The 25,796-nt window shown below is 42.4% G+C and overlaps 1 protein-coding gene across 1 annotated transcript; it reads left to right on the forward strand.

The window, feature by feature from the left end:
• Positions 1-22,963: 22,963 nt before the first annotated feature.
• LOC124621050 lies at positions 22,964-25,277 on the forward strand. Its single transcript, XM_047147113.1, has 2 exons — positions 22,964-24,985; positions 25,218-25,277. Exon 1 carries the CDS (start codon positions 23,217-23,219, stop codon positions 24,969-24,971), a length of 1,755 nt encoding a protein of 584 aa, XP_047003069.1. The 5' UTR covers positions 22,964-23,216; the 3' UTR covers positions 24,972-24,985; positions 25,218-25,277.
• The last annotated feature ends 519 nt before the right edge of the window (positions 25,278-25,796 follow it).

The raw sequence follows: 25,796 nt of genomic DNA on the forward strand, positions 1-25,796 counted from the left end.
TCGTTAGTGGTAACAATAATCCCATTCTATGATAGACTTGTCCTTTAATCGAAAACATGTGATTTAATTGATGGTCTTCACTGCTCATGGAAGCAGCATCAAATGATATAGCAACCATCGCACTCCCATATTTTCTAGAAAATGTTTTGATTCCGGTCATGTACTGAAATAATTTCAGTGGAGGCACTTGCAATGCTGCTAATCGAATGTCTCAGCCCGTCAACACATTCCTGATGTTTCTCTACAGAATTTATTGTCACTGCATAAGTGACACAGTTGATCCGTTTCGCTAATGACAACGTGTTTGTGTTTGTTGTATTCTTTATTGGGATAGTAACGGAATGCTTCACCTGTCAAAGTGTAATCTCTGTTTCTTTTACTTTGCACTTCTGGTACACTAATGTTTTGTTCATGCGTTTGTGATTCTTATCGTTCACGAACTTCACAAATTGCGCCTCTACATAGTTCATTTAGTAATCTTGTTTATTCATCAGTTTATATCTGTCTTCTTGCTGACTGACTCACTCGATCCTGTTCTCTAATTTCACCTCTTTATTCCTCTGTTAAGTTTTTTTGTCACTTTGTTCATTCTCTTTCGTTGTGAAACTAAACGTTCTTCTCGCCCCTCGTCTGCCTCATTTCTTCGCTGTTCTTTCCGTTTCCTTCCTTTCAATTCAACACTGGCTAGATCTCTTCCTCCTTTTTATGTGTCAGCATCCCATTAAATCAAAGAAGTAAAAGGAATTCAGCAATCAGTAGTAAATACAATCTGAATTTTTTAATTGAAGATCTAGATTTCAACTATTGAATAACTATTTCAAATGCTAAAAAAGTACAAAAGAATATACAAGAATCAGTGGTTAAAAGCGCTACAATAAAACTACATTGTACAATAGTAGTGACGAAGTTATGTAACGTACCGTTTAAATTGAGTGTTACAGACACGTTAAGCGTTTGACAAACGTTGTGAGACTCGTTCACCGAGCAGTACAAGCAATCGCAGCTTACATCACATGGGTAGAGCAACGCCGTCCATACCACTAACATCGAGACAAAATTACCAGTACAATTTTTATTAAAATTGATATTAAAAAGTAAAAGCCAAGTGACATGTAATAAAATTAACAATTTTGAGAAAAATCGAATCACATGTTAAAAAAATTACCAAATATTGGGTATGTGGAGGATTAACCGCTAAATAAAAGTGGACAACCACTTTAAAAACTCTATTTTAACAAAAATTATGCTTTCATGAAAGCCTAGAGTATTACATTTTCATCTGTTAAAATATATGCCCTTCTTACTTAACATAAAAATACGGTTTGAATTCCAGGGCCTGCGAGTTCGCTTGCTCCTCCACTCACTAAATAAATATCGAAGAAGTAAAAGAAATGAACATTTTAAGTGTCCCATATTGTTGTTGGGAGCAGCACAACTAAAGATGCGGACCGGTAGAGTTTTTTAACTTGCAGATTGCATATCGCTATCTGATAACCGATTTGTGCTGTGTGATTAGTTAACATTCTCGGACTACTCCCTCGAATGTGTGTGAGTTTAGGTTGTACAATAAAAAAAAATACTGAAAATGAGTAACAAAGTCAACGATGCTTACACAAGATCAGGCTGGTAAAAGACAAAAGCGAACAGCCAGGCACCTCCTAGCTGCCATCGAAGAAAAAACTGAAGGCGCTCCCCGTTTATTTGTACAGGTAGTATAAGTATTGTCATATGGACTCTCTGGCCCGTAATCTACATATCAATTCTATGTTCCTTTACACGAGCATACACAACGTTTTATTGCCTGACAGTTGTGTTGGCGGAAAGATTACTCGGCCTTATCGATAAACATATTTCGAGTACTTTGTAGTAGTCCTCCTTCATCACGCGCATTAGATGAGTTAATAGAAAGATGCTTACGTGTCATGTTGCAACTGAAGTCTTTGTTTGACTGCCCTGCATTTGTCAACGAAAACAATTATTCCACCAGATCCTTGTCTGCATACATTAAAAATCAAAGCTTTCATCGACCCGAAGATTGATTTGAACACTGAAGTAGTTTATTTGGTATTGTGCTATCCACTGATCTGAGAACAGTCTCTGCCTGTGAGCTGCAGGGATATCTACGGGCTAATATGGAATGCGAACAACGGATGCAGCGAGGTGGCACGGTATTAAACGTACTGCATTTGGGTTAGAAAAGAAGAGGGTTCAAATTTACGTCTGACCATACAGCTCCAGGTTATATCGAAACAAAATTACTCGCGAAAGAAACCTTGTGTAAAACAGTCTCGGCATCAGAATAAAACTTCGAGCGTTCCATGATAACTTCCACTGTCTCCGTCAGGGAAAAATTACCATCATAATGCTATCACAGAACATGTCGATGTCTGTCATGTAGCGGCGCTCGTTGGAAAGTTAACCGCTAGTTGAATTTCTCTACAAGGGTCCGAATTCATCACGACTATAAATAAGACTTCCGCCGCTGCCCAGGTTGACTTTAGCAATATCAACACATTTTCCACAATGCGCATTAAGATGATGGGCGGGTGAGGGGGATTACATTGTGCACACCAAAATAAGTTAAATTGTTGTCGACTTGTATTAGAAAGATACTTTTTAAAGAAGTACTGATGTGTAAGTACAGTCAAGAACCTTAAAATATCTTTTAGCACACTATTAACAATATCATCGCGTTTTCAGTAACGTGTACTTCCAAGCTGAGAATACTTCAAGACCGCCACAAAAAAGTTTCAAAAAATGTAAATTTAGTTAATTTGTTGTTAACCTTTACTCACAACATACATTTTAAAGAGATATCGATGTGTAAGTAAAGTCGTGAACCTGAGAATATTGAATATTACATTCATTGTGGAAAGTGATCTCTACAGCTGAGATTAAAATTTTTGGGTTCAGTTTAACTGAAAAATTTATAATATTTATGGAACCTGGCAGAGATTTTTTTTTTTCAAAATTTTAAGGTACGCGTTCCACTTGGTACTGCGAGGGTTAAAGTTTTTTTCTCACATTCTGATCAAACATTTTGATGACAGCCCTAGTAGGTTGATGCTTTGGACAAGAATTTTAAGCGAGCCTTGTTGCCAATGTAATCCAAATAATCTCTGTCGACAATTTTTAAACATAAAATGTGGTTTAATAATAATAACAATTGAATTACGTTACGTGTATTCTTCAAACTTCGCAAAAAGCATATACTGTAAAGTCAATACTTTACTATTCCAGTGCTTTAAAATCACTATATGTTCAAGCGCTTATAACCCAAAAACAGTATTATTACTTTCAATTGAAAACTACTAACAGGTAATTTGCCCCTCAAAAGAATATGAAGACGGACGTAGGGCTCGTTGATACGTGCTACGACACGGAAATTGCAAATTCTCGTGGCTAGATTTGGCAGATGCTTGCGTAACGGATGTGGTTATAACTAGGCGCCGATTTCGTGAATGATATCATATTTTGTCAGTAAAATATATTTTTCGAATATAATAAGCCGAAAGGTCGCTGCTTCCTGAATTACTTTTGTATTTTCGCACACTCGAAGCACTGCCAGAGAGGAGTTCGCTTCCTTTGTGCTCTGTCTCTTAATGAACCCACAATTGCCCACCTCATCGTTAAAAATCAATTTGCTCAGGTAGGACAGTTGCATCGACCAGTAAATCTCACATCGCTTGCCGTCTGCAATCTGAGGCTTAGGTTATTTTTCAACGGTACTAAGAGACAACAAGGCTTGCCATCATACACAGTCGGGCATGTGTACTTCGAGCTGCTGTTTATCGTCTCACCCCCCGTACCCCCCTCCCCCTCCCCACCGCCCTCCGCCGCCCATGCATAGAGACAAACCGGACGCCCGTTATATCGCCGAGTGCACAGCTTGCTTCTTCAGACAACGGGACCGAGTTACAGCCGTTATGACGCGTAGCTCCTTGCGTAAACTGTTACACACAAGCTTGTGCCGGCCTGTCTTCGTGTGTGGGAGAGTGAGTGTTGGAGGGGAAAGGGGGGGGGGCGCATACGTTGCCGCCATGAAATTATTATCAGCGTCTCAGTACTGCACGAAGATAATATGTATTGTTTTATTTAATTACCCTCCGATAAGACTCTGGAATTATAGATGACAGGCAGATGCAAGAACTTGGAGATATTACGTGCTGGTTTATCCCCGTATCATGTGCAGCGCTCATAAAAATATGTATCAAGTCAAATTTATTCAGAGATAAGTAAACCAGAATCTTAATTGCGTGCATCTCTCTTTATTGTCAGCATTCACTGTTTCTTAATGATACACACCATTACCTATCGTGTTGAACGACTCAAAATATACTAACGCAGTACCAATACCTTTGTTGAAGGTGCTCTGTACAGAGTCTATTTGTTGAATATAACCAATACCAATAATTGATTTGAACTACAAGGTGTACAGCTTTGCTTCCGCCGTATTTCCCCCAACATTTGAGGCTTTAATGAAACAATTTGGTTACACATGTATCATTCAAGGTATTTTCCATCGCTGACCACTACTTTCTCCCATCTTTCGGGCAGTGTACGAGTCACGCGTCGAAAAAATTGTTCATCTTTTGAAGCGATCCACGAATCGATCCAATTTGTGACTTCTTCATGAGATCAGAAGTGTTGGTCAGCCAGGCCATGCGCCATTGATCTAAACAGGTGATAGTCAGAGGGAGCAATGTGTGGAGAATACGGCGGGTGGGGTAGGACTTCCCATTTTAACGTTTCCAAGTACGTTTTGACCTCTTTTGCAACGTGGGGTCGAGCCTTGTCGTGCTGCAAAATCACTTTATCGCGCCTCTCGCTGTATTTCGGCCGTTTGTCTTTTAATGCTCTGCTCAAACGCGTTAATTGAGTTCGATAACGAGCACCTGTGATTGTTTCACTTGATTTAAACACCTCATAGTACCCGACGCCAAACTGGTGCTACCAAATGCAGAGCATGATCTTGGAGCCGTGAATATTCTGTTTGGCCGTCGACGTGGAAGCATGGCCGGGATATCCCCATGATTTTTTGCGTTTAGGGTTATCGCAATGAACCCATTTTTCGTGCCCGGTCACAATGCGATGCAGAAATCCCTTCCGTTTCTGCCTCTGAAGCAAATGTTCACAAACACACAAACGCCGTTCAATGTCTCTTTGTTTCAGCTCACACGGGAACCAAGTTCCTTCTTTCTGAATCATGCCCATAGCCGTGAGACGCTTTGAAATGGCTTGCTGTGTCACTCACCCTAATCGTGCCAATTCTTCTTGAGTTTGACGTGAGTCTTCACTCAGCAATGTCTCCAATTCTGCATTTTCGAAAACATTCTCTCTTCGACCACTATGCCGGTCTACGACGTTAAAATCACCGTTCTTGAAGCGTTGAAACCACCCACGGCACGTTCTTTCACTAATAGCGTTCTTACCATATCTACTTGAGAGCATTCGATGAGACTCAGCCGCTGTTTTCTTCATATTAAAGCAAGACAGTAACACCTCCCGCAAATGACGATAATTAGGCTCGTAAACTGACATTTCAATCAAGAACCACTTTATCTCGCAGACACAAATCGACTAATATTTGAATGAGGTTATGTTGACCGAGGTCCAAGCTAAGTGCCTGACGTCTGCGATCTGTTTCTTACGACCGCTACTTACCGTTGTCGCCACCTATCGGCAAACAGCGGAAGCAAAGGTGTACACCTTGTTAATTATCAAGTTAATCTATGATCGAAAATGGATGGCAAAGACAGCAGTTCGAAGGATACTTCGACATCTAAGGCATTTCAAATGAGATTCATCTTCTTAGTATACGTCAAAAGGTTCAAATGGCTCTGAGCGCTATGGGACTTAGCTGCTGAGGTCATCAGTCCCCTAGAACTTAGAACTACTTAAACCTAACTAACCTAAGGACATCACACACATCCGTGCCCGAGGCAGGATTCGAACCTGCGACCGTAGCGGTCGCGCGGTTCCAAACTGTAGCGCCTAGAACCGCTCGACCACACCGGCCGGCCTTAGTATACGTCGAGAAGCATATTATATTAGCGATACATTATTACGTTTAAATGGTGACTTTACGCCGTTTAATTATGAGACTATGTATTATGAGAACATGTATTAAGTTACTAGCTCTGGTACGAGCATAGTTCTTTTCACGTAATTATTTCTACAAGGTCCTGTGGTGGCCATTGACGATAATGTTCTTGTGGTCTTCAGTCCGGAGACTTCGTACTTTCAACTTATCTAGGTGCTATCTTCTTACTTTCCTATCTTTTTGCAGTTTCTTCAATTTTCATCTGCAGTTGGCAACCAATAAATTGTGGTCAGAGTCTACATCTGCCCCTGGAAATGTCTTACAGTTTAAATCTGGTTCCGAGATTTGTCTTAGGTGTATGTAATATGCACCTTCCAGTGTCTCCAGGTCTCTTTCATGTATACAACCTTCTGTTGTGATTCTTAAACAATATGTTAACGATGATTAAATTATGCCCTGGGAGAGTTCTACCTAGCGGCTTCCTCTTTCATTCGTTTCCCCCAGTCCATGTTCATCTACTATTTTTCCTTTCCGTCACTCATCATATTAAATTTTCCTCTACCTTAGCTGACTGAATAATTTCTTTTATGTCAACAAACATTCTTTCTATCTCTTCGTTATCTGCGGAGCTGGTTTGCATATAAACTCGTACTACGGTGATGAGTGTTGGCTTCGTGTCTACGAGGGCGTTCTGAAAAGTAATGCCTCCGAATTATTATGCGAAAACTCTCAAAGCTTTTTAAATAAAACAAATTTTATTAGCATGCTACATCTTTGCTCTTCATGTCAACATATTTATTTCTCAACATTGTCGCTCTGGCGGCGAACACACTTCTTCTAACGAGAGACAGGTTTGTTGCTACCGTCATTAGAATGTTTGACTTTGTCGACGGAGCCACAGCCTCTCGTCACTATCAAAGTGAAGTCTTCGAAAATGATTCTTAAGTTTTGGAAACATATGAAAATCGGATGGCGCCACGCCGGGAATGCATCGAGAGCTATCGATGACAGTGAACCGAAGGCGTCGGATTGTTGCAGATGTCGCTGCCCTCGAGTGTGGTGTGTTTTACTATTGCTGGATGCGACACTGCATTTAGTCCGTATATCGCCAGAATTCCACGGTGAATCTGTGTGCAACTTAGACATCTTGCACGAAAGAATCCTACTGCCCCGCGTACTTCAGCCTTTCTGGATTCCCTACGTACAAGCTTATCTCTACCTAAAAACAGATTGAGTGAGTTGTGAGAAATGAATCGAAATACCACACCTCCACAAAGCTAATTTTTTATTTACACGGTTATTAGCATATTCCAGAAATTACTAATGTTGTGTCATTTCATTGTAAACAAAATTATAATTACATTTTGAGTTAGTGAAGTTCCAGAACGCCCAGCAGTAAAAATTGTCCCTCTAACGACCCTCAAACTCAAAAGTTTGAGACTCAAGGTCGTGCAGGAGGCCAGCGACAATTGTGCGATTAACTGAGCACGCCCTTAACACTGCTTCAGGTCTCTGAACAACAATAATCCATCTGTTATAAAAACTTCATTTACTCGTTTCGGACATATATCATCATCAGAATATCTGTCAAAAAACATCACAATTGTCATACAAGCACACATTACAGACGACGCATGAAATGCAAAACAACTCATACACGTAGGTAACTAAGTATACTTAATTGAAGCAAACTTAGTACAAAATATTGTGTCAAGCGATAATTTTACTCACATCGGTGCTCAGGACATCAAATCTCCATTACAATACAATTTAGAATTACATATCGAGAGGTGGCAAGGTTGTAACAGCGCTGTCGCAGCTGGTTGAGGTAGAAAATTGCGGCCGGCCTGGGTGGCCGAGTGGTTCTAAGCGCTACAGTCTGGAACCGTGCGACCGCTACGGTCGCAGGTTCGAATCTTGCCTCGGGCATGGATGTGTGTGATGTCCTTAGGTTAGTTAGGTTTAAGTAGTTCTAAGTTCTAGGGGACTGATGACCTTAGAAGTTAAGTCCCATAGTGCTCAGAGCCATTTTAGAAAATTGCTGTCTTGGTGGAAGCACGCTGTGTTGGCTGAGATAACAATCGTGGAGCGACTACATTGTAACGAAAAATCGGTCGTTGGGTAACTGCGTAACATCGATGTGAATTGAATTTGTTTTGTTTTTTTAAATTTAATAGGAAGTCTTTGCCAAATGCTATTAATACCGATGCTTCCGAGCAGATCGAAACTGTGTGCAGGACTGGGACTCTTGCCTTTGCTGGACAGTGCTCTTGCCGACTGAGGTACCTAGCCATAGCCACAGCTGATGACCCGTTCTCACTGCTTCCCTTTCGCCAGTACCTTCCTCCTACCTAGAAGACTGTATGGAGGCTCCCAGCAGATCTTGCTTGAGTAGCACCTCTAGAAGAAAGATATGGCGGGGAAAAGGGCTAGTCACAGTACAGATGACGTCTATCCAGAATTATTCACAATAACTGAATGTTACATTGCATTTGGTCCGTATACCGCCAGAATACAACTGTGAGTCTGTGTGCTCAGCAAGGTCTGCTCAACAGTAATTCATAGTTGTCTTTTAGAATTTAATTGTGTTGATATTAGAAGCATGTTCCAGTTTTTGTAGTCCATGTGTGTGCTGATGACATGAAAAGTCTTTGCGGGTGCTGACTGCTGCTGTGATGCACACTGTCCAGTCACACCTGCGAGAAACCTGAATAGCCAACATTTTCAGCGCGGACCACTGTGAAACGTATAGGAAGAGAGAGAATGGTTCTGGAAGGTAGCGACAGGGATGGATCCATGACAACTTGACTGTCGGGACCAGCTGCGCTAGGTTTCTCGGTTAAGCCCGATCGAGGTAGTCCCACAGATACTCGATTGGGTTTTAATCCAAAGCGTTTGGTGGTCAGGGGATTACGGCAAAACCCATAAAGGTTCTCTTCCAACCACGCATGTAAACTGCGAGATGTGACACGTTGGATTGTCCTGCTGTTAGATACCACATGCCGAGGAAAAACAAACTGTGGGGGTGGAATTAGTCCCCAAGAATAGATGCATACTTGTGTTGATCCATAGAGCCTTCCAAAATGACGAGATCTCTCAAGGAACACCACAAAACATTCTCCAGCCCATAACGCTCCCTCCTCCATCCACTGTTGCAGGGTTAACGGCCATCTCTCCAATGGAACATAAAACGTGATTCATCTGAAAAGGCCACCTGTCGCTACTCGGTAGACGTCCAATCGTGGTACTGGTGTGCAAGTTCCAGCCTTCGTCGCTGATGAACAGCAGTCAGCGTGGGTGTATGAACCAGACGCCTGGAGCAGAGACTCATAGGTAGCAATGTACGCTGACGGGCTGTTGAGGAGACTGTTAGTAGCCCTTTCGTTCATTTGTGCGGTCAGTTGCTCAGTAGTTGCACATCTATTTGCCTGTATACATCTCCACAGTCGCTGTTCACTCCTGTCACCTATGGCCCATGGCGCACCACAGTTACCTCGGCGCCAGTTTTGGATAGCGCCATTTTGCCATGCACGATGTACTTTAACCACGGCGGTATGTGAATAGTTTACAAACTTATCCGTTTCGGAAATGCTTCCATCCTTAGCGCGAAAGAGAATAATTGTGCCCTTTTGTACGTCACATGAACCGCTCAGTTCCCGCGTTACGACAACGACTGCACTGTTTTCCGCGTCCTCTCCGACATGGTTTGTATATCCTCTAGCGCTAGTTCAAAAATGGCTCTGAGCACTATGGGACTTAACATCTATGGTCATCAGTCCCCTAGAACTTAGAACTACTTCAACCTAACTAACCTAAGGACATCACACAACACCCAGCCATCACGAGGCAGAGAAAATCCCCGACCCCGCCGGGAATCGAACCCGGAAACCCGGGCGTGGGAAGCGAGAACGCTACCGCACGACCACGAGCTGCGGGCACTCTAGCGCTAGTGCTGCCACCTGTAGTTTGTGGGTGGTTATTGCGTGATAAGGCTGAACATGGGCGATAGCCACATTAATGTGGCTGGACTGTGTGTGGACAGTGTATGTCCTCAATGATGAAAAGAGAAAAGAATAAAAAGAAACAGAATAAAAGGATGGTCAGCATGTGGCCGAAACTGGTATTAATTGAATCATAAGAGAAGCGTTCAATAAGTAATGCAACACATTCCTTTTGAAAGTAGGTTGGTTTTATTCAGGATTCCAGTGCACCATGTCAATCCAATATAATGTCCGTTCAATTACGCCATTTTACTGGGAGGGTCTGTATGTCTGCATGGTACTACTCTACTGGTTGACGTTGGAGCCAACGTATTGCTGCTTCAATAACCTCCCATCGTCTACGTACTACTTCCCGCGGAATGCACCCTACATTGGGCGAAGCAGATGAAATTCGGAAGGTGCGAGATTCGTGCTGTAGGGAGGGTGAAGAAGAAAAGTCCAGTGAAGTTTTGTGAGCTCCTCTCGTGTGCGCAGACTTGTGTGAGGCCTTCCGTTGTCACGGAGAAGGAGAAATTAATTTGCATTTTTTGGCGACGAACACGCTGACGTCGTTTCTTCAATTTTCTGACGCTGTGTGCGGTCGGACGGCACGCGGGGGATAACACAGGTTTGTGCGACCTTGTTGCGATGACGACAGACACTTATCCAACGAGTTATCGTGCTTTCGTTCACTGCTAGGTCCCCGTAGACATTCAGCAAGCGCCTATGGGATATCTGCGATGCTATGGATTCCTGCCAAAGGAAACTCAGTGACAGTTCTCTGTTTGGAATGCATCTCCATTACAGACATCTTTTTGATGGTTACATATAGTGTCGCCACCTATGGGGACTTCATGAAACTGTAGAGCCTGAGGCGAGAATATTCCACGATGTTTCACAACAAATTCCGCATTTTTTCAACAGATATTGGCCGAGAAATAAATATATTGCATTACTTATTGAAATCACTTCGTTTTCTATGAATGAGTCTCAAATAAAGAGAACTATAACGTCAATCACTTTTCTTCACAGACAGGAAGCCATTGTACAGAAAAGTGAAGAGGGCTGCACCCATAAGAATGACTTCTTAATATACCGAGTGATCAAAAAGTCAGTATAAATTTGAAACCTTAATAAACCACGGAATAATGTAGATAGAGAGGTAAAAATTGACACACATGCTTGGAATGACATGGGGTTTTATTAGAACCAGCCATATTGCTTTACGTGTGAAAAATCTCTTGCGCGCGTCGTTTGATGATGATCGTGTGCTCAGCCGCCACTTTCGTCATGCTTGGCCTCCCAGGTCCCCAAACCTCAGTCCGTGCGATTGTTGGCTTTGGGGTTACCTGAAGTCGCAGGTGTATCGTGATCGCCCGACATCTCTAGGGATGCTGAAAAACAACATCCAACGCCAATGCCTCACCATAACTCCGGACATGCTTTACAGTGCTTCTCTGCCTCGTGATGACTGGGTGTTGTGTGATGTCCTTAGGTTTAAGTATTTCTAAGTTCTAGGGGACTGATGACCACATAAGTCCCATAGTGCTCAGAGCCATTTGAACCATTTTTACAGTGCTGTTCACAACATTATTCCTCGACTACAGCTATTGTTGAGGAATAATGGTGGACATATTGAGCATTTCCTGCAAAGAACATTATCTTTGCTTTGTCTTACTTTGCTACGCTAATTTTTGCTATTCTGATCAGATGAAGCGCCATCTGTCGTACATTTTCTGAACTTTTGTATTTTTTTGGTTCTAATAAAACCCCATGTCATTCCAAGCATGTGTATCAATTTTTACCTCTCTATCTACATTATTCCGTGATTTATTCAGTTTTCAAATTTATACTGACTTTTCGATCACCCTGTATATATATATGCCGCAGGATGGTCAGAAACAGCGTGAAAAGCTTGTAAGGGTGTTGCAAGGGAGTAGTGCTGAGAAATAGTTTTTAAGATAAAAGTTCAATACAATGTCCCGTGTCAGAGTTGTTTAGCATTGAAGGTAGCCAGTCAGGTCGTTGCGCGCGTAAATTCAGGCACTTGCATGCACTGAAATGAGATGATGCAAATAAATTGAAAAGTGAGCATTTTGCAGGTACGTCGTTCCGTAAACGCATATTTTTCTAGGAATCGAGGACAAAAACTTTTTGGAGTGCCGCTATGTACCCATTACCGTTAAACGAAAGCGCTGCTGGCGTAGCGACCAAGGCATCTGGCTCGGAGGCAGAGAACTCGTGTTCGATTCCCAGATGCATTCTGCATATTTTTTTCATTTGTATTTTCTTCTATATCGAAACTGGCAGGAATAGGAGGGTTAATGATGTAAATGAATCAACAAGGAATAATAGCAAAGCAGCCAAATAAACGTATCGAACGACATGGGTTAGTAAAGAATTAAAATTTTAAGCCTCGTTGTATGAAAACAATTCTGAGTTAAGATTTCTGCAAAGACCAACATTTGGTGCACGTTACTGCATAAAGGAGAAAAACTGCTCTTGTCGCTGTTGGTAGTGTACACAACATAATGCAGTCGTGGACGATGCAATATTCCACCACAGCGCTTAGAAAATTGCTGTCTTAAGTTTTCGCGTGCTTACAAGAAACTAATGATTAATTTTGTGCTAGGGGTACAGAAGAGGTCAGTCGTTCAACTGACACTTTAAAAATAGTTTAATTCACTGTCTACAATCCAAGGAAACAGAAGAATCCAATTTGCAAAACATATCTTGAGAATGTAAAACATACGTTGCTGATAACAAGTTTTGTCTAAAATTGGATTCCTGGGGTGGACAAACTAAAACCGTCATGTGCGGCCGGCCGGTGTGGCCGAGCGGTTCAGGCGCTACAGTCTGGAACCGCGCGACCGCTACGGTCGCAGGTTTGAATCCTGCCGCGGGCATGGATGTGTGTGCTGTCCTTAGGTTAGTTAGGTTTAAGTAGTTCCAAGTTCTAGGGGATTGATGACCTCAGAAGTTAAGTCCCATAGTGCTCAGAGCCATTTGAACCGTCATGTGTGATAGCATGTTTGTAAGTGACGAGGGTCAACCGATGTGCACGGCAGACGCAACACCGCCAAACTGCCCAATTGAGTGCTACCCGACTGATTTTTAGTTTTATCGGCAAGTTAAAAACTTTAGTTCGAGGCTTGAAAATTACACTCTGGTTCTGGAAACCCACCGGGTATGGCACAGCGAGCGTTTGAAATAACCACAGCATAGTCAACTTTCATCAACGATGTTTCGAACAATGTTTTTCGTATGCGTGGTATGCCTCAAGATTCCTTCCCGAAAAAGTACTATCTTTAAATGTAAACCAAGTTTGTTTCGCTCGCAACTTCGAAAGGAACGATGTAGTTGCGCTATCACTGCATTCGATAGGCGTTCTTGGTTCCGCGAGTTTACTTGCTTGGAATGTTCATACAAGGGGCGATAAAAAAGGTTCCGTTTCAGGGCGTTCCTCCAGCGTACATGCAACGTAGCGCGACTCCGAAGCGGGAATATATGGACAGACATGGATTAGTGAAGCATTCGTGTCTTTCCGACGTGCGTGTGGTAAAAGCGGAAACGTGAACTATAGGAAAATAACTAAAAAAATGTGTACAAACAGGACCAGCGTGCTGTTATTGTTTTAATGACTGCCGAAGGACAAACGCCGGTAGACATCCATGAATGAAAAATGTGTATGCCATTAAGGCGAAACGTCCGAGAAACCTGCGACGAGGGTTGCTGCTGCTTCTACATCTACATCTACATCCATACTCCGCAAGCCACCTGACGGTGCGTGGCGGAGGGTACTTTGAGTACCTCTATCGGTTCTCCCTTCTATTCCAGTCTCGTATTGTGGCCGAGCGGTTCTAGGCGCTTCAGTCTGTACCCGCGCGACCGCTACGGTCGCAGGTTCCAATCCTGCCTCGGGCATGGATGTGTGTGATGTCCTTAGGTTAGTTAGGTTTAAGCAGTTCTAAGTTCTAGGGGACTGATGACCTCCGATGTTAAGTCCCATAGTGCTCAGAGTCATTTGAACCATTTGAACCAGTCTCGTATTGTTCGTGGAAAGAAAGATTGTTGGTATGCCTCTGTGTGGGCTCTAATCTCTCTGATTTTATTCTCATGGTCTCTTCGCGAGATATACGTAGGAGGGAGCAATATACTGCTTGATTTCTCGGTGAAGGTATGTTCTCGAAACTTCAACAAAATCCCGTACCGAGCTACTGAGCGTCTCTCCTGCAAAGTCTTACACTGGAGTTTATCTGTCATCTCCGCAACGCTTTCGCGATTACTAAATGATCCTCAAAGAAGCGCGCTGCTCTCCGTTGGATCATCTCTATCTCTTCTATCAACCCTATCTGGTACGGATCCCACACTGCTGAGCAATATTCAAGCAGTGGGCAAACAAGTGTACTGTAACGTACTTCCTTTGTTTTCGGATTGCATTTCCTTAGGATTCTTCCAATGAATCTTAGTCTGGCATCTGCTTTACCGACGATCAACTTTATATGATCGTTCCATTTTAAATCACTCCTAATGCCTACTCTCAGATAATTTATGGAATTAACTGCTTCCAGTTGCCGACCTGCCATATTGTAGCTAAATGATAAAGGATCTTTCTTTCTATGTATTCGCACCATATTACACTTGTCTACATTGAGATTCAATTGCCATTCCCTGCACCATGCGTCAATTCGTTGCAGATCCTCCTGCATTTCAGTACAATTTTCCATTGTTACAACCTCTCAATATACTACAGCATCTACCGCCAAAAGCCTCAGTGAACTTCCGATGCTATCCACAAGGTCATTTATGTATATTGTGAATAGCAACGGTCCTACTACACTCCCCTGCGGCACGTCTGTAATCACTCTTACTTCGGAAGACTTCTCTCCATTGAGAATGACATGCTACGTTCTGTTATCTAGGAACTCTTCAGTCCAATCACACAATTGGTCTGATATTCCATATGCTCTTACTTTGTTCATTAAACGACTGTGGGGAACTGTATCGAACGCCTTGCGGAAGTCAAACACGGCATCTACCTGGGAAACCGTGTCTATGGCCCTCTGAGTCTCGTGGACGAATAGCGTGAGCTGGGTTTCACACGATCTTTTCGAAACCCATGCTGATTCCTACAGAGTAAATTTCTAGTCTCCAGAAAAGTCATTATACTCGAACATAATACGTGTTCCATAAATTCTACAACTGATCGACGTTAGAGATACAGGTCTAAAGTTCTGCACATCTGTTCGACGTCCCTTCTTGAAAACGGGGATGACCTGTGCCCTTTTCCAATCCTTTGGAACGCTACGCTATTCTAGAGACCTTCATGTTAACGGACGTCCCCATGTAGGAAATGTAACGCAGAAGTTGAGCATACTCAAGTGGGAAACAACATTTGAGCACCCGCCCCATGGTCCTGATTGCTCCTCGTCTGATTATCACGTCTTCAGCGCCTCCAAAAAAAAAAAAAAAAAGGCCTTGTAGGGTCGTCGATTCCTGTCCGAAAAAGATGTGCAGCAAGCAGTTACAGACTTCTTCATCCATAAGAACACGTGTTTTTTTTCCGAACGGCTATCTCCAACCTGATGCGTTGGTGGAGTGATTCTCTCGTTGATTACGGCGAGTTTGCCTGATTGGCTTGAGAAGTACCAACCATCTACGTAGTTGTGTGAGGGAAAATGAGGACACGTAACAAAGTGCGTGAAAGATTTATTGTAAGGTGACCAAGATTAAATTTTTACTTCTTTACTAATCCAAGTCCGAGAAATTTATTTACCGTTCTTGTTATTATTTCCTATTCCTTTACTTACTTTATTATCCCTTTTATGCATACCAATTTCGAAACGGAAAAAATAGAAATAAAAAACCTGCAGAATGCAACTGGGATCGAATACAGGTTGCTCACTTCGCTGTCAGATGTCTTGGTTGCTGCACTAGCAGCGCTTTTCGTTGAACAAGTCTGACTGTATGGGTACATAAGCGGCAGTCAAAAAAGTTTCTTTCCTCGCTTTACAGAACAATTAGCGTTTGCGAACCCCATACATGTTCCTGAAAGATTCTCAGTTTTCAATTATCTATCGATCCCCTCAATTATGATTCGATTGCGCTTCATGAAGTTTGTGGGTAGTTTTCTCAAAAACAGTAGTTGTTGGGACAAAATAACTGAAGAATCATTCATTTTAGGTTGTATACAAACGACTTGCAAAGTATGAGGCGAAAAGGTTGACCGTGTCTGAGGCATTCCCGTTGTCAGTGACTTCGAACAGAGACTGGCCATTGGATGTCACCTGAGCAACACATGAGTCAGGGACGTTTCTCTCCTCCTAAAGTTGGCTGTTGGTGATGTGATTCTGATGTGGAACACGAAGGAACAACCACAACTAAATCAAGACCAGGCAGATCTCATGCTCTGATGGACAGGGACCGTCTAGTACTGCAGAGGATGGTTATAAAAATCGCTTGAAACCAGCCAGAGCAATCACTCATGAGTTCCGAAGTGCTACCAGCAGTCCAGGTATCACGATAGCTGTTGTGTACATAGTTCCTCGTAGTCAGCACGTACACAACTTTCCCACTAGAGAGCGCCCCGCTAAGCACAACAGCGCAGGCGCAGCACTCGTCCGTCTCCGCACTACAAGATGGCGCTGCCTTAGAGACAGACCAAATTCTGCTTCCCCCGATTCGCGTATTAATGTGTAACGCAGCCAATGAGATTGCTGCTAACGTAGAACCTTTTCTCCTCGTGGATCACACTCGTGCAGTGATACATGAACACACGAGGTATTATAACAGGTGTACAGACCTCCGATTAGTCAGTCTGCATTTGTCTGCATTAGTCTGTACCAGTCTACAGTCAAGTTTCAGTCTGCGCCTAATAAGGTTACCATATTGCTGTACATAGCCATGAAGATAAATGTATAGACACTTTTGTCAAGTATCAGAGATATATGTGAGAATAAGATTAACATACCAATATCAAAGGAACTTCAGATTGTCAATTGTAAATAGCATCTAGAACCAAGTTAAGTAATTTTTATGCTTGTTATTATTTTAATAAATGTGTGCGAAAATTAATCAAGTTCTGTTTAATGTTGGTCACTGTCAATCTGCTACTCTAAGCGTGCAAGTGGCATTTCTATCGTCTGACCTAACGGCAGAAGATAAACACGCCACGATAAGACCACGAGACATACAGGGTGTTACAAAAAGGTACGGCCAAACTTTCAGGAAACATTCCTCACACACAAATAAAGAAATGATGTTATGTGGACATGTGTCCGGAAACGCTTAATTTCCATGTTAGAGCTCATTTTAGTTTCGTCAGTATGTACTGTACTTCCTCGATTCACCGCCAGTTGGCCCAATTGAAGGAAGGTAATGTTGACTTAGGTGCTTGTGTTGACATGCGACTCATTGCTCTACAGTACTAGCATCAAGCACATCAGTACGTAGCATGAACAGGTAGTGTTCATCACGAACGTGGTTTTGCAGTCAGTGCAATGTTTACAAATGCCGAGTTGGCAGATGCCCATTTGATGTATGCATTAGCACGGGGCAATAGCCATGGCGCGGTACGTTTGTATCGAGACAGATTTCCAGAACGAAGGTGTCCCGACAGGAAGACGTTCGAAGCAATTGATCGGCGTCTTAGGGAGCACGGAACATTCCAGACTATGACTCGCGACTGGGGAAGACCTAGAACGACGAGGACACCTGCAATGGACGAGGCAATTCTTCGTGCAGTTGACGATAACCCTAATGTCAGCGTCAGAGAAGTTGCTGCTGTACAAGGTAACGTTGGCCACGTCAAATGGTTCAAATGGCTCTGAGCACTATGCGACTTAACTTCTGAGGTCATCAGTCGCCTAGAACTTAAAACTAATTAAACCTAACTAACCTAAGGACATCATACACATCCATGCGCGAGGCAGGATTCGAACCTGCAACCGTAGCGGTCGCTCGGCTCCAGACTGTAGCGCCTAGAACCGCACGGCCACTCCGGCCGGCTGACCACGTCACTGTGTGGAGAGTGCTACGGGAGAACCAGTTGTTTCCGTACCATGTACAGCGTCTGCAGGCACTAGAGCAGCTGATTGGCCTCCACGGTACACTTCTTGGAATGGTTCGTCCAACAATGTATCAATTCTCATTTCAGTGCAAATGTTCTCTTTACGGATGAGGCTTCATTCCAACGTGATCAAATTGTAAATTTTCACAATCAACGTGTGTGAGCTGACGAAAATCCGCACGCAGTTGTGCAATCACGTCATCAACACAGATTTTCTGTGACCGTTTGGGCAGGCATTGTTGGTGATGTCTTGATTGGGCCCCATGTTCTTCCACCTACGCTCAATGGAGCACGTTATCATAATTTCATACGGGATGCTCTGCCTGTGCTGCTAGAACATGTGCCTTTACAAGTACGACTCAACATGTGGTTCATGCACGGCGCAGCTCCTGCACATTTCAGTCGAAGTGTTCGTACGCTTCTCAACAACAGATTCGGTGACCGATGGATTGGTAGGCGGACCAATTCCATGGCCTCCACGCTCTCCTGACCTCAACCCTCTTGACTTTCATTTATGGGGGCATTTGAAAGCTCTTGCCTACGCAACCCCGGTACCAAATGTAGAGACTCTTCGTGCTCGTATTGTGGACGGCTGTGATACAATACGCCATACTCCAGGGCTGCATCAGCGCATCAGGGATTCCGTGCGACGGAACGTGGATACATGTATCCTCGCTAACGGAGGTCATTTTAAACATTTCCTGTAACAAAGTGTTTGAAGTCACGCTGGTACGTTCTGTTGCTGTGTGTTTCCATTCCATGATTAATGTGATTTGAAGAGAAGTAATAAAATGAGCTCTAACACGGAAAGTAAGCGTTTCCGGACACATGTCCACATAAGATATTTTCTATCTTTGTGTTTCCTCAAAGTTTGGCCGTACCTTTTTGTAACACCCTGTATTGCTGACACCCGCCTACTTCGTTAGAGCGACAAGTCAAATAATCTGATGGTGTGTGTACTGAAGGTCTTACAGTACGCACACCACAATAGCTGTGCATGGATAGTTGAATGGGGTACAAAGGTCGAGTGCTCTTCATACACATTCCACATTTCTGTAGTGATTCCTAAGCACTTTAGAGGTGCTGTAAAAAGCGACACCACTAGACAGTGAATGACTGGAAACGAGTGACTTGGAGAGATGTATCACGCTATACCCTTTGGCAATCCGATGGAAGAGTGTGGGTGTGGCGAATCACTGGAATAAGTTACCTGCTATCATGTTTAGTACCAAGAGTGTAGTACGGACGGGGTGGTGTTACGGTATGGGGGTGCTTTTCGTGATTAGAGTGTGGTCCCCTTATTGCGCTTAAAAAAACGCTAAATGCTGAAGGATATGAACTAATTTTACATCATTGTGTACTGCATACAGTGGACGACCAGTTCGGAGACGATGATTGTTTGTAACAGCGTAGCAAGTCATAAAGCAGCACCTGTGAGGCAATGATTTATGGACAATAACAATCCTGAAATTGACTGGCCTTCCCAGAACCCATCCTGAACCTAGTGAAACACCTATGGAATGAGATAAAACTCCGATTTCGCTCCAGACCTTAGCGTCCGGTTTTGGCTCTTGAGGAAGAATGGTCTGCTATTCCTCCACATATATTGAGACACCTCACTGAAAGTTTTCCCAGCAGAGTTCAAGCCATCATAAAGGAGAAGGCTGGATACAACCCATATTAATGTCTTGTAGTAGGTTACCAAATGCTTTTGATCAGATAGTGTGTAATCTCCATATTGACTGTAAGTAGTCAGAGCGTGACTTTTACTCGTGGCAGAAATGGAGTGGGTTCACTATTGCCGAACATATAAGAGCGATTGGCCTGAAGAGACTGGTACGTAAGAAGAGAAGGGGCGGCTTCTGTGACATGTTCTTGCTGTTAGTAAAGATCGGCTTGCACACACGCACTTGGTCACAACTACGTTAAATGCGAGGAATGAGGCTTAAACCGCAGCACCTTGTGCTACCGAAAGTCAGGCTCGCCACTAAATTGGGACTGCAGGTAACGTGTCCTGCTGTGTATTTCTGTTGCTCGTCTCAGAAAACACACTGTCCTTGAGTTGCCTTTTTCCATCACTTGTAATCGGCTGCCTACGAGAGTAAACAGTTATCGTTGTCTGTAATGTAATTTCTCATTGACGATCGTGGCCTAATCTTTTTGGCTAGTCTCCCGTTGTTGAAATGCGCAGCCATAGTCGCAATGAAAGCACACACCCGAGGTCCCAAATTTTGCTCATCTTTCCCACAATTGCAGTACTTACTTACTTACATGTAATAAATGCTGCCCTAACACGATGAGTTCAAAGTTTTACCAGCCCGTTGAGTATTACAGGAAAGCGCCAGACATCGAGCAGTGACGTCAATGGAACCGGCTCCGGCGGCAGATAAGAAGTCAGGCCGTACTACGTTTCAGTCACGTTTACTTTTTTTTCCATTTTTAGCTAACATTCTTTGAAATACTAGCGCCGCTACGAAGTATCATGTTTCTTCGGGAAGGAACAACAATAATAACGACAGTCAGTGTGATACATTCGTAGCGAGATATAACCAAGATACACACTATCTGAACAAAAGTTTCCAGACACCTATTGGTATACATTAATATGGAATGAGTCCACACTCAGCCTGTATGATGGCTTCAACTCTGCTGGAGATGTTTTCATTGAGGTGTCGGAATGTCTGTAGAGATTGGCAGCTCATTCTTTCTCAAGAGCCGAAACAAGGAAGGTAGGGATTTTGGGCACACAGGTCTGGAGCGACGTCGACGTTCAACTCATCCCAAACGTGTTCCATTGGCTTCTGGTCGTGATTCTGGGGAGGCCACTCCATTTCAGAAAAGTTATTGTGAATAAACAATTGCCTCACATATGCTGCTTTATGACAGGGCGCATTGTCATGCTGATATAAATAATCATTGTCCCCGAACCGTTCGTCCACTGTACGAAGCACACAACAGTGTAATATGTATTCATATGCTTCCACACGTAGCGTTTCCTTAAGGGATATAACCAGAGCACACACTAATGACGAAAAAAGCACCACTATGCCATGTAATACCACATCCTCTATACACCACTCTTGGCACCACGCATGATGGCAGGTAGCATTCTCCATGCATTCGCTAAACCCAAACCCTTCCAGCAAACAGTCATAGGGTATAGAGTGATTCATCACTCCACATCAATCGTTTCAAGCCACTCATTGTCCAGTAACACTGCTCTTTGCACTACTTAAAAAAATGGTTCAAATGGCTCTGAGCACTATGGGACTCAACTGCTAAGGTCATTAGACCCCTAGAACTTAGAACTAGTTAAACCTAACTAACCTAAAGACATCACAAACATCCTTGCCCGAGGCAGGATTCGAACCTGCGACCGTAGCGGTCTTGCGGTTCCAGACTGCAGCGCCTTTAACCGCACGGCCACTTCGGCCGGCTGCACTACTTAAAGCGTCTCTTGGCACTGACTACGGGAGTGTGTGGTTTATGAGGAGCAGCTTGACCAGTGTTCTCGATTCTTTTTAACATTCTACGCACATTTTGCTAGCTGGACTCCCGGCAGCACTTCGGAGCTCGCGGGTTGTTTCTTCTGCTGCTTTTACGCGATTTTTTACAATCACTCTCCGAATGCTCAATTCGTTTTGCTGTGGTAGTTCATTCGCGTTACCACTTCACAATCAAATCATCAACGGTCGACTTGGGAAGCTTTCGAAAGATTGAAAAGGCGCTGATGTATTTGTTACTCAAGCGACTTCCAATGATTACTAGCTAACGTTCGAAGTTACAGAGTCCTCCTGACCGACCCATACAGCTGTTACTGCTTGTCTAGTGACAACACAATACTTCCCCACCACCACCACCACCATGACCACCACGTTTTGTACTTGTGGATCCGCTACCCGTGACGTCTGGTGGTAAATTCCGCATTACATATTGGTATCTGGACACTGGACATTTTTTAATCAGGCAAGTGTAATAAAGAATCGTGATGAAGTCGTCATTTACTTATGGTCTGTAACTGTTTTGAATGACATAGTCTCTATTTGCAATACGCGCCTGAGTCGATATTTCATCACGACCCCGTTTGAAACCTCGTTTACACGTGTTCACGTATGTACCACAATGATTACTTTTTTTATTATTATTGTTCTTTTCTGAAGGAACATGATTTCTTGTAGCTATGCAAGTGTTTGGTGGGAATTTAGAAAAAATAAATTAATATCTATCGAAAGTAATATGTACAGACGTCTAGTCTGCCACCTCCGGTTGCACTAACACTGCTACTTCACAGCTGCCTATGGTATGGCATTCAACAGACACGTAAAACTTTTGACATCCAATTCTCGAAGACGCTTGAGAAGAACGTCTAACTAGAACAGCTATTATTATATCTAAATATGAACTACAGTCGTGCGAAAGATAGGAAAATTCGTGAACAGTTGGATGTAAGCTTGTCAGCACGAGTCCAATTGCATTTATCTCTCACACTGCCACTGACCAACTTGTGTCTCACAGTTTTCTCGCCATGCCACATATCTCGAACAATCACATATTTGCGACACTGGGCCACATTAGTCGTTACCTTTAAGTGCTAGCGTCTCGCTCCATAAGGACAAAGAGGATCCCTGGCAGTTGGTGGCGCTGTTGCCAACTTTAAACTGGACAGTACAAAAGGCAACGGACAAAGATAACTATGCACAAGAATTAAAAATAGTCAGTCAGTGACATTTTGTTAAGGGGGGACGTACATGAAAATGACCAAATTTGTGAAAAAAATTTTATTGGCTCTTCATTTACTACATGGTATTGAAATTTCAATTACCAAATATTACGTTCCAATTCCGCTTCTAAGGGGGAAAAAAATAATAATTTGTAATAGCTTGCACAGGGCGACGCCCCCCCATCTTGGTCTTCATCCTCTCGTATATCTATTTATACTGCGTTTTTTTCCAGTTTTGTGCAGTCACAATGCAGGGAACGTTTGTGTACTACATCAAGAAGGCTGTGGAATAATATCTCTGCCGCTGGTTTTATATTCTTTGATTTATAGCGTTTGTTTACGAGTGTTTGTTTGGAATACATTTTTACGAAAGTTGTAAGTAGACTTGTTATTATATTTTGCAGCATGCCGCGTTCTAGTAAGGTGTTTAAAAAGGTTAGAAAGTGTCAAGCTTCTCGATGTAGTAAAGACAACTTGAAAACCAGCCCCATAATAACAAATGGAAACGATACTTCAACCAAGAAAGCGAGTGCTTCGAGAAGGAAAATTGACAGCTGTCAATCACTTGATGATTGTGGCTCAGACACTCAAGCTACTAGTGGTTTTAGGCTTATTGATTTGAAAATACTATCTGATATTATATCATCTGCTTGTGTATGTGCTGACTGTGGTGCAAAAAGTTTGAGATTATATGACGAAGAAAACAGAATTGGAATAGTGTGTATGTTGCATCTTACTTGTGAAAGCTGTCATTCAGACACTGCTTTTAGAACTTCGGCATCAAGTAACCGGATATATGAAGCAAATATGCGTTTAATATATGGCATGAGATGTTTGGGCATAGGCAGGGAAGGTACCAGACTGTTTTGTGGGATCATGAACATGCCACAACCAAGTGCTAGGTACACCACTGGAAATAAAACACTGCTAAGTGCTCTTCAAGAGGAAGTGGAAGAAAACTTGAAGTCCTCTGCAAAGGAAGCTGTGAAGATGAATAGTGAACTAAAGACAGAAGCAGATAACACGCCAGACACCGATTTGTGTGTGTCATGTGATGGAACGTGGATGAAGCGTGGACATACATCACTGTATGGAGTATCATCTGTCATTAGTGTTGATACTGGAAAAATTCTTGACGTTCAGGTAATGAGCAAATATTGCTATAGCTGTGTACTCGGAAAGAGAGCTGGTGAAGTGGAAGAAAATAAGTGGCAGGTTGAACACAAGAAAGTGTGCTGTAGAAATTATTCTGGTTCTAGTGGTGGAATGGAACCTGCAGCTATGAAACTTATGTTCCATCGAAGTGTGGAAAAGTACGGTGTTAGATACACAAAATACCTTGGTGATGGTGACTCCAGCTCCTTCAAAACTGTTTTGGAAAGTGAACCTTATGGTCCCCATTGTGCTATAGAAAAGTTGGAATGTGTTGGACATGTGCAAAAACGAATGGGAGGCAGACTTTTAAAATTGAAACGTGAATTGAAGGGCAGGAAACTTGAGGATGGAAAACTTTTAGGTGGTCCCAACAGACTCACAGACAAAGAAATTCATTCTTTACAAGTGTACTATGGCAAGGCAATAAGGGACAACAGTGGAAATTTGAATAACATGCAGAAGGCTGTGTGGTCTATTTATTTTCATAAACTATCCACAGATGACAAACCTGTACATAATTTGTGTGACATATCGTGGTGCAAATTCAAGCAGGCTGAGCGTGATGGCATGAACTATTCACACAAGCACAGTTTACCTGTGGCTGTTTTAAGTGCTATAAAACCAACATTTAGGTGTTTAGCAGAGCCAGACCTCCTACGAAAGTGTGTGCATGGAAAGACACAAAACCCTAATGAAAGTTACAACTCACTGATTTGGAAACGTTGCCCAAAAACAACATTTGTTTCAACAATTATTGTTGAAATTGCTGCATATGATGCTTGTTTAGTTTTTAACAATGGTAATCTTGGAAGAATAAAAACTCTACAGAGGCTAGGATTTCATCCAGGAGCTTTCACCTATTCAATATTGAAGGACATCGATGACAAAAGAGTTGCTGCGGCTGATATTACAGCCAATAAAATTGAACAGCAGGTTAACCAAAGAAGACAAGCAAAGAAGAGACTGCTTGCAGATGAAGAGGAGTATGCATATGGCTTGCACTAGTTCACACAGAGACGGTAAGACCTAATACAAACACTATCAAATCATTGATTCAGTTTTCCCGTAACTTACATTTTTATAACTTTATGTACCTTTTTCTCAAAAACCACAAAAGGTAGAGAAGTGAAATTTGGTATATGACTAGTCAGTACTATAGTGAAAAATTCTGTGGAAGGAATTTTCATTTAATAAAATAGTAAGGTATTTATGGTAGAAAATATTCCTTAAATTTGATATATTATTTTTCAGGGAAATTGGGAGACCCGTAAAAACTGAACAAAAGAAGATATAAAAATTCTGCTCCACAGAGTTTTGTAATTATTTGGTATGAAAGTGTGTACAAAAATTCATTAACATTGCTCTCACAGTTTTCTCAAAAAAGGAACATTTGTAATTACATTGTTGAAAAAAAATTAATTGTTAATAATTAAAGATGTAAAAGGTCAATAAAAATGAAAATTTAGGTTCATATGCGCATAACATTTCTTAATAACTGTACCAAATTTGGATTGATTATCTTAAAAAATTAGAGTTTTATAAAATACTTTTAAAATTACTGCAGTTTCGTGTACGTCCCCCCTTAACATAACATAGATGATGCAATCTGAAAAGATGTGGCACTTCAATCTACCCCACTACTGCTATTCTAAGACACCATGAAATTTGGCATCAGGGTTGCGAGCACACCTTCAGTTGGCAACGTTTTAGGGGACTTTTGTGCATGCGCAACTCGCGTGATGTAATTGCCTTACGGGCCAAATATATACGGATTTGATAAACAATGTGCACGGTTCACTATGGTAAACCTGTACTAACAGTAAACCTATT

The sequence above is a fragment of the Schistocerca americana genome, chromosome 1 (genome assembly GCF_021461395.2).
Source record: "Schistocerca americana isolate TAMUIC-IGC-003095 chromosome 1, iqSchAmer2.1, whole genome shotgun sequence".
In the NCBI taxonomy this organism is placed as follows: domain Eukaryota; kingdom Metazoa; phylum Arthropoda; class Insecta; order Orthoptera; family Acrididae; genus Schistocerca; species Schistocerca americana.